We start from the raw sequence: 10705 nt of genomic DNA, 5'->3' as shown, positions 1-10705 counted from the left end.
TGTGGGGAAAAGAAAAGGAAATGAGAGTAGTTGTTCTTTTATTTTTTATTTCATAGTGTTGTCATTTTGAGGGAGTATGTGGGGGTAAAAGATAAGGAAATGAGAGAGAGAGTAGTTGCGTGTGATAGTTTATTTCTTTTATTTTTTATTTCATAGTGTCGTCATTTTGAGTGTGTGAATAGTGAAGGATGAGGATGTATGATTGAGTGTGTGAATAATGAAGGATGAGATTATTATTACTTTTATGATAGTGGGAAAATCATTAAGCATATTTAATTTCTTATTAAATAAACTCACCCCACTTTGAACGACCACTTTCTCATTTTCTGTTCTTCTTATTATTTTATTTTTCTCTAGTTGCCGACACTTCCTCAATCACTCACCCCCCAACATTTGTGACAAGGATAATCTTGATCGTGTGTTGTACGTTGAAGGTAAGGTGAGTTATTTTTTTTAACATGTTCACACAAGAGAATGAGAGGAAAATTCGAACTAGTAATTTTCGCTTCATAAATTATGACCCATAACTGATTAAACAACCTCTTAAAAACAGGTGAGGTGAGGTGAGGTGAGTTTTATAATAAAATAAAAAAAGTTATTAGTCGCACTCACTATATATATATATATATATATATATATATATATATATATACAGAATTTGCAATTCGATGCTAAAATGAAAGTCTGAAACTTCAGCAGCTTGATGGGGCAGGAATAGACAAGACACTCTTTTATAAATCTTTGTTTTTTAAAATGGTGATATATATTTTTTCGTCTATATTTGTCATGTTTATTTTTTCGTCTCTGTGGACCACACTCAAATGGTGATATATATATATCATCTATGCCATGTTTTACATTTTTCAAAACAAGCAGCCCAATTATTTAGTTAGTGCGCACAAGGCTCTACTCTTTTTCCATATAGGTGGAAATTGAAGTTGTGGGTTTTTTTTTCCGGCCTCTTAAACAGTTGGCATTGTCACTTCATCTTCAAGTGACCAAGTAATTCCTGCCAAGGGAGATGATGACAAGGAAGAAATAAAGGGAGATGGCCCAGTTCTTGAAATTGCGTAGGACGTGTTTGTGAAAATGTAATTGGTTTGTGGATAATTAGGGTATTGCCAACCTTTTAATCAACTCAAGAGATGAATAATCTAATAATTAATAATCTTTTCATATTTTTCATTGAGCACTTGTGCGTTTATATAAGCAATTATTTAAGAATTAGGCTTGAACTGGAACACCCAATTCCTAAACCTACTGAGATTACAAATCTTATACTAATCCTACTAGGAATTTATGGCTGCTTTTACTTGGTAGCGATTTTATTTGAACGTGACTAAATAGTACGTACAAGAAAAAATAGCTTAAAAATTATTAAATGATTAAATTTACTTCTTATCAACTTAAACTTTTAAAATAAGTGATAAATTAATATAATATTAGAGCAAAAAATTCTACATTCACTTAATTTGAATTAAATATTCCACAATGCTGAATATAAAAACATACATATACACATTTTCAAGAATCAACCCGAAGAAGACCCGCAACGGGATCCACGGCAATTTCAAAGAAATTGCCGGTAGCAATTTTGACATCTAAGGCCAAGAAAATGCCACGTCCAGACCGCATTTATTATTTATTTATTTCACTTTCTTTCTTTTCACTTTACCCACGCTCCTCTTCTTCTTCTCTCCCCATTTTTTTTTTCTCGCCGACTGCTGACTGAAGGCCACAAAAATCTTTCCAAAGAAAATAATGAGCACAAAAAACTGTGAGAAACCCAAAAATCTTCTCGCCGACTATTTTTCTTGTTGTTAAACAACCGATTTTCTTGAGAGATGGAGAGCTGATTTGAGGCAGTGCAAAACCCTCATCGCTTCATTTCGTTAAATCCATTCAGAAAATCAGTCTGAGAAAACACACAGAAAATAAACAATTTTTTATTTGTGAGATTTATTTTAATACGAATCTCACATGACAACTCAATAAATAAATGTGAAGTGAATATTAAATATAAATGTGAATCCCATACTAGATTAACCTCTTGTAGTTGGTAATCAATTTTATCCTTTAGGGTATCAAACATTCAATTTTTTGTAATATTCTTTATTCATTAGGATTTTATGTTAAATATTTTCAAAATTCTCAAACTACTCCTATTTAAAATACAAAATTTAACACAATTTGCAAAAATACTTGCACCAGAATATTTGCAATTTTTTTTTAATTAAAAAAGTAGGGGTATTTTAAAAAATTTGAAAATATTTAACGAAAAATCTTAATGAACGGGAACTTGCAAAAATTTGAATTTTTGTGCTATAAATCGAGAGTTTTTGAACTTTAGGAGTAATTTCAAAAAGCATAAAAGTTCAGAAAGAATTTGTGAAGTTTCCCCGATTTCTTTTTATTTATGCTAGTCACTATAGCTATTTAATACAACAACTCTCCTTTTCACAAAAAAAAAAATAAAAAAATAAAAAAAAATAAACACACATGAAGATGTGCAAAATCCAAAATCATGAGAATAAAGAAGAGTTAAAAAACGGATGTTAATTCAACTGCGTCACGGACATCATGCCATGCCAATGGCCATCTTTTTAACTTCCCGCAAGTGGGCTCATGAGCTTTTTTGTCCGTAATTAAGCTCGTGAAGTTTTACGGTCGTTAAGTTCTTTCACTTCAAACTTCAAAGCGTGGCAACTTGCACAAGTATTTCAATACCGATTTGCTGATCAGAAAAAGGAAACTTTTGAATTTTTGAAAAAAAAAAAAAAAAAGAACCTTGAAAGGGTATTTACCGTAAGTGAGTCTAATTTGGATTAAAAAATATATATATATACAATCATATATGCAAGAAAAGAGAGAAAAAAATTAATTAAAATCGGTGACAAGCCCTGTCGCTGATATGTGTACGTGTATATAAATAGATAGCCTTTTGACTCATTTTTGTGCAACAGTCTCAGAACTGAAACAACACCAGCAGCGGCAAAAAGATTGATACTTTTGCATGATTTTCTCACACCCAGAGAAAAAGGTAATGACTAACATACAACCATGATGCACTTTTTCATTTTTCTCTTATCTTTTTGAATTTTTTTGGGAATTTTTGTTTTTCTCTGCAACTGCACACAGTTATCTCATCTTCTGACATCTAATTGTAATAATTTGGTTTGTTTGTATGGATAAAACGAAAAGAAAAGAAAAAGAATTTTAGATTGCCATTTCTCTTTCTCTCTCTCTCTCTCATCTGTCAGATATTAATGGGTATGCAGATTCCAGTGGGTTTTTGCAACTTGGTCTCGAGGCCCTTTTCAATCCCAGCTGTCCTATTTGTAGCAAAGTAGTTGGTGGGGATGGGACCAATTGACCCATCCTTTGCACCTCCTCTGTGGATGGATATATCAGGATAACCCATCAACATCACCCATAATTTCTATGTCTACCCCTTGTAAATTTTCACCACAATTTCAAGCTCCTTTTCTTAACTTAACACCCTAATTTTGTTGTTTTTCATGCTTGTTTGCTTTGTTTTGTTTTGTTTTGGGTTTTTTTTAATGGATTCTGGTTGCTCGTAGTTTGTTCTTATTAGGCCCCTTATTCTGCTTTGTTGTTTGTATTTTCTGTGTTGGTAAAAATTTTTAACAAAGAGAGAAGGGGTGGAGTAAGGTCTTGGGCACTCAAGGTTAGGTTTTTCCTTTCCTGTTAATTCAATCTGTTTAGCAAAATTGGAAGAAAAGTTTTTGATTGTTGGTTAAACTGTCAAACTCCAGATAGTGGTAGTACTTTGAATTTTCGTAAATTCTGTTCTCTTCCTCCCGATGGCGTTTTGTGTAGTTGCTGGGATTCACTGTTTTCAGGGTTAAAAATCTCAGGAATTACCGAACTTGAGTATTTTCAACCTATGGTTTAAAACCACGGAACCTTTTAGTGGGTTTTACTGTTTTGGTTTTTCTTGACTGAAAAAAGGTGAGCAATTGAGATAGGTTCTTTCTAAATTTAGTTAGAATCCACAATCTCGGCCATTTTCCTAACACTTCACACTCGTACTCTCCCCCGGTATTTGAATGAAATTGGCTCATTAATTTAAGGTTCTTTTGAGATTACGGTTCTAATGTGTGCAATTTTAAAAATTGTATTTTTGAAATTACTATTTTTTGAAATTATAAATGTGTTTGATAAAACATATTACTGTTTTATCAAATATTTATTATGCAAAATCATAATTTTAATATATATATATATATATATATATATATATATATATTTTCAATTTTTAGATTAAATACTTTTTTAATCGCAATGACAAACATCTTAGATATTTTTAAAAAACACATTATTCTTATTGAATCGCAATCTTAAAAGCATCATAAATTCCATTAGTATCATTTGTGGACTCCTCCTTTGCACAAAAACATTGTTCCCTTCTCACCTCAATTAATTGAGAGACATCAAAAGAAACGTTTTCAAACTTTGAAAGTATGCGTTTCTTTCTCAATACTTGATTTACACATGATGCGAAGGATGAGCAGAACATTATCGTTTAAATCTAACACTTACACATGTTAGGCCAAGCAAAAAAAAAAAAAAGCTGTATATTATGGTCTTGGATCTTCTTAATGTAAGGTACATTCAGCGTGTACTAGGCACACCTTTCTTTGATTAGAAAAAAAAAAAAAAAAAAGCACACCTTTCTTTACCGACAACGACAACGACGGGAGACCACATAAGTCAAATAGTAGATAAATTTATCTGTTTGAGTTAATAAAAATAAAAAAAATAAACTTCATTATTTAATTTAGTATTTTAATGCCTAATTATTAAATCACCACTTATCAAAACTTTGATTGCTCGGTGTAAATCATTTCTTCGAAAGTATGCTTGTTAATTTGTTTTACCCGCAACATTAATCAATTAGTTCTCCAAGTAAAAAAACATTAATCTTTTAAAGTCAATACTTTTGATGTTATTTGGTGTGTTGTTGGAATTCAAAACGTAAGTACTAATTAATATTATGTAAAATTATTATTTATTACATTCGAATTCAAAATGTTTTTTTTTTTTTTTTTTTTTTTTCAGATTAAAGAAAGGAAAACCAACCTACATACCCTCTTTAGTCTTTACTTGTTACTTTTAGTTTTGGAATGGTTATAATAATCCTTCACTTATTTGAAAATTGAGTTTATGTCTGGGTTTAGTATATATATAAACCTTTAAATATTCCACTTGTTCAAATAAAAAAGTTGTTTAATTAATATATAATAAGCATGCTTTTCGTGTTGAGATACCATATATGTACCAAAATATCAACTTTTCCTTTTTTTATATTTGAAAATTGATAGCTTTATGATCTCCTTCTTTAATTTTGAAAGCTCAAAGCTCGTTTCTGTGTGCACATGAATTAACGTAGAAGGTTCTTAATCTTAGGTGATATAATTAGCCGATTTCGTGAGCTTTTAATTTGCCAGCAACTTCAAGTTTTTTAATTGATGAGCGGGAGAAAAACACTAAACTGGCCAATAGATAGGAAACTTGCTAAAGAAATCAGTTACTTCCAAAAGGACCACTCTTCCTTAAAGAGTGACTAAATTTGGAGTGATTGCCGGATGGAACACACGCTTCACTGTTGGAGCATTCTTTTAATCAAGATGTTTACGTTTCGGCTATAGTAGTTGATGTTCTAAATCGAGTCATAGCAGCCATTCTTCAACCCTTGCTAACGGACCGTTTATCTTACCAAGGCGTTATAAAGATATAAATTTTTTATGATAAATGAGGATTTTGTTTTAACATATGGATGTAGGCTTCTCTAATTTTTTATTTTTTATTTTTATTTTTTTAAGTTCATATATATGTACATATATAAGTCAGTAAATTGGTCATATTAATTTTTTGGCGTTTGAGATTACATTAATTTAGTACCTGTGAAGCATAAAGAATAAACCTTGAGTAAATTTGATACATGATCTCAATAAGAAATGTAAGATGAAAAAAATATGAGAAATGGGTAAAGAGAAAGATGTTAGAAAATCTCAGGCTATTTATTTAAACGTGAAAAGTCATACAAACATAAAACACAGCACTTGAAAGTACTTTAAGAAATAAAAAAGACAAACCAAATAAAACATAGATAAAAGATATCAGATACCCCGATTTCTGTTTTCAGAAAGTGCTAGTTTAATTTTTTGAAGTTTCACAAGCACATCTTTGATATCGACTCTTTCATTTGGTAACTCTTCAGAACACCTTAAGCCTAATTCCATGATAGATGATAGAACACTTTGCATGGTAGTTACATCTCTTCCATTTTCTATTCTCAATAAACCGTCATCCACAACTTCCATCATTCTGTCAGGAAGTAATGCATTTATCCATTGCCTCATAGTCAATTCTCCTTCAAACATGTTGTCGGTAGGTTTCTTCCTTGTGATCATTTCCAACAATGTTATACCGTAGCTATAAACATCGCCTTTGATGGAGACTTTTCCTTCAAAACCATACTCTATCCACACTCGCAATTGTACAAAAAGTCTTTAAGTTAGTTATTCAATATATATATATAAACTTATCTAAATATGGATTGGTTGTACTCATCTAGAATTACTTCATATTAAGCTAGTAAGCAAGAAGCATATAACGTGATTGTCCTTGATAGAAATATTTTTTAAAAAGTATTTTAGAATAATTAGCAATCGATGCATAAGTTGAATAAATATGTAATTATATCCACCAGCTAAGTAATCATATTTTGTGTAGTTTTTCTTGGTAGTGCATATTCAAATATAAACGTATGAATATGAAGCCTATATAAAATTGAATCATCAAAAATTTTCATTTACATTTGTATTCTTGAAACTAGCATCTATTGTTGTTCATGATATTAGCCATTTTTAGATACTCTCATACCAATAAAATAAGTAGAGGTGAATTTATGTACCTGGAGCAATGTAGCCCAGTGTACCAAGAGTTTTGGTTTGTGTAGCATCTTTGTTTTTGGCCAAAATCTTTGCAATGCCAAAGTCTCCCACATGTGCAACCATGTCCTCGTCTAGAAGAATATTGGTAGGCTTCAAATCACAGTGGACCACAGATTCTGATAGACAGTGGTGGAGATATTCCAACGCCGATGCAACATCAACCATAATGTTTACTCTTTGAAGAAGATTCAAGCAGTAGTTATAAGAGTATAACCACCTTTCAAGGCTACCGTTCGACATGTATTGCAGTACTAAAGCTCTAAACTCGGGGTTGGAGCATGTACTTATCACTTTAACAAGATTCCTATGTCGGATTGTCCGTAAGGCCTTGCATTCTGCATCGAAACTTTTGAAAGCACCGGCCAATTGCAATTTTAGAACTTTAATAGCAACAACAGTCCCGTCAAGTAACACGCCTTTGTAAACAGAACCAAAACCTCCATCTCCAAGCAAGTTGCTTTCACAAAAGTTGTTTGTCCCTTGGCAAAGCTCTTGATATGATACCATTCTATGCTTTGATAAAGACAATGTACTAAATAAACTTGGAAGCTGTATTTTACTTTCTCGATGTCTTCTCAACATATAGGCCAATGCTAGACAAAGTATAATTGAAGCAATGGTAGGAAGAAAATATTTGAGCAGACTCTGTTTCACCTTTGATCCTTTGGAGGTCAAACTTGGACAAGGTAAAACTCCAAAAATTGGATTCCCACAAAGCGCTTTGTTTCCTAAAAATGATTTAGCTGTGAAATTTGCAAAAGGCCCGCTAGATGGTATCTCTCCGGATAGCTTGTTGAAAGACACATTCAAATATTTGAGATATGAAAGTGCCTCAAGAGACTTAGGAATTGCACCAGATAGATCATTGTAAGAGAGATCTAAGACATCCAATCCTTTCAAGTCTCTGAAAGATTGTGGGATTTCTCCTTGAAATGAGTTCTTTGACAAATTCAAATAATTTAGGCTTTCAAATGCTCCAATGATGCTTGGAATATTTCCAATAATTTTGTTCCGAGATAAATCCATGCATTCAATAGTATGCAACTTTTTCATGTTTGGAGACAAATATCCACCCAGGAAATTCGATGATAGATCCAAAAACAATAGAGTTTCAAGTTTCCATAAATTTATTGGTATTGATGATTCTATTTTATTAGAATCTAGGAATAGCTTTTGGAGAAGATTGAGGTTTGAAATGCAATTTGGAATGGATCCAGAGATTTTGTTATGTGAGAGATTTAACTCGCCCAAGTTCTTTAATTCACATATGCCTTCTGGAATGAATCCTTCAATTTTATTACCACCAAGTTCTAATCTTTGTAATGCTTCCAATCCCCCAATTGTGGACGGTATATTTCCAGTCAAATTGTTATTTCCCAACCCAAGCCAGGTCAAGTTTTTTAAGAAACCTATACTCAAAGGAATATGACCCTTTATTTTGCTTTCAACTAAATCAATGGTGTGAAGGGTGGTTGAAAAGTTTCCAATAGAATCCGGAACAATAATATCCAAGGGATTGTAGGATATGGACAGTTCTTCCAAAACTCTACAATTAGAGAAAGATGAAAGGAAATTAAGCTCTTGATCTCCAGGTTCTCTTGTTAGTTGATTCTCATCCAGATTAAGAAATCGGAGATATTTCAATTGTCCAAGACTTTTTGGTATTGGTCCAGAGAGTATGTTTGAACTTAAATCTAATAAGACGAGCTTGGAACAATTTGAAAGATGTGATGGGATGAGACCACTAAATTTGTTGAGACCAAAAGTTAAAAGTTCAAGACTGGGGCAGGAAAATTCAGAATTTGATGGAAGATTGCCATATAGGGAATTATTAACCAAGGAGATTTCTTGTAGAGAGGACATGTTGAAAAGGCTTTGGGGGATTGTCCCTGTGAGATAATTATCTTGTAAATACAATATTTCCAGATTGGAAAGGCGCCATAAATCACTCGGAATGCTTCCTTTAATGTTGTTTTCCTCAATGCCAAATGCAAATAACCTCGACAAGTTACTTATGGTAGGAGGTATATTACCGGTTAAGTTGTTACCTCCAAGAGCTAGGATTTCAAGCTTTTCTAAACTCCCAAAACCTTCTGGAATACTGCCTTCAAATTTATTGTATGATAGGGATAAGGCTACAACATTTGTACAGTTATTCATTTGTGAAGGAAGTGGACCGCTGAACTCGTTGAAGGAAAGATAAAGTCTTTGAAGATTAGGACAATGGCTACATAGATCCATTGGAAGAGTACCTGAGATGTGATTTTCTGAAAGAGCAATTATGGTAAGAGAGGATATGTTAAAAATGGCAAGAGGAAATGGACCAGTGAAGCTGTTGTATTGCAAGTTCAAGAGTTCTAACGACGACATATTGCCAAGGGACGATGGAATTGCACCAGTAAGATGGTTACTCGCAAGACGTATTTCTCTAATATTCCGGCAATTATGCAAAGTTGGAGGGATGCTACCTTCCAATTGGTTGAATGACAGCCAGAGTATTCTCAAGCGATGTAGGCGATTGATCTCATGAGGCATAGAACCAAAAAAGCTATTGTTGCGTAAATTGAGATAAACCAGAAAAGAGAGGTTACCAATATGAGGAGAAATGGTGCCTTGGAGCCCCATGTAGGAAAGGTCCAAAGCAGTGACTCTTTGCCTGCGTCGGCTACATGATATGCCAATCCAATTGCAGAAGTTTGTAGCAGTGGACCAATTTGCAGCCAAGACAGTTTGGTTTGGACCGGAAGTGAGTTTAGAATTGAAGGCAATGAGAGCTGCTTGATCGGTAAAGCTGGTGGTGGAAGATTGGGCCAACTGAAGCATGCATAAGTACTGCAGTAACAGAAAACTCAAGAGCAGGAGAATATTGGAGGGCCTTACTATTATTAGCTTCATGAGTACTGTATTTGCAACAGAGAGAGAGAAATAGATAGAGAAGGGCTGAAGTTTGTGAAAAACAAGGCGTAGGGATGCTGCTTTTATAGTGGAAGTGAAGCATTGTGTTTTGGTGAGTTGGTGGCAACCAGCGTTGCAGTGGCGCACAAGACTTTAATTACTCTTTCTTCTATATGAGTGGAAATTGAAGGGAAATTAAATGATGATATCAAGTGTTGAGGTTGTGGGTTTTTCCCTCTTAAACAATTCGCAATGTCACTTGGAAGTCTAACCCACGCATATTCCTTTTCATCAATTGGCTTTGTGATTGGGAAGTCTTATATATAGTTGGTCTATAAGCACCAGCATTCTATCATTAAATTTTGATTTATTTTTTCGGTGGACGCATTCTGTTTTGGGCCTATAATGGGTTTGGCCATTTTCCGAACACTTCATACACTCGTAGTCTCTCCTGTTTTTAAACGAAATTGGCTAATCTAATTAATTTAAGGTTTGGAATTGTAGTTTCAATAAATGCAATTTTAAAATTGTGTTTTTAAAATCGCTATTTTTTAAAAAGGGAAATGCAATGTGTTCTTCTAGTTCTCCTAGTGTTCTCCCAACTGAGATGTGACTTTTAAAATTACCGTTGAATTTAATATTATCATTATTGACTTTTAATTTATTTGTGATTTTAAAAGCCACATAACAGGAATAGGATCCTTTTCCAGTCCATTTTGCACTGGAGAATATCCAGTTCATGGCTAGGATTTATTCTTAGAAATCCTAAAGCCATAAATAGGACACTTGTCCACTAACTAAAAATAATAATAAAATATTATTTTATATTT

The 10705-nt window shown here is 33.0% G+C and overlaps 1 protein-coding gene across 1 annotated transcript; it reads right to left on the bottom strand.

Moving 5' to 3' along the window:
• Positions 1-6932: 6932 nt before the first annotated feature.
• On the bottom strand, positions 6933-9803 carry LOC132191326 (receptor kinase-like protein Xa21). The gene has a single exon (XM_059606278.1). The coding sequence runs from the start codon at positions 9801-9803 to the stop codon at positions 6933-6935; it is 2871 nt and encodes a 956-aa protein (XP_059462261.1).
• Positions 9804-10705: the final 902 nt, after the last annotated feature.

Source organism: Corylus avellana, chromosome ca9 (assembly GCF_901000735.1).
Source record: "Corylus avellana chromosome ca9, CavTom2PMs-1.0".
Lineage (NCBI taxonomy): Eukaryota > Viridiplantae > Streptophyta > Magnoliopsida > Fagales > Betulaceae > Corylus > Corylus avellana.
The sequence above is the reverse complement of the archived record's forward strand: the minus strand, read 5'-3'. Positions and strand labels throughout refer to the sequence as shown.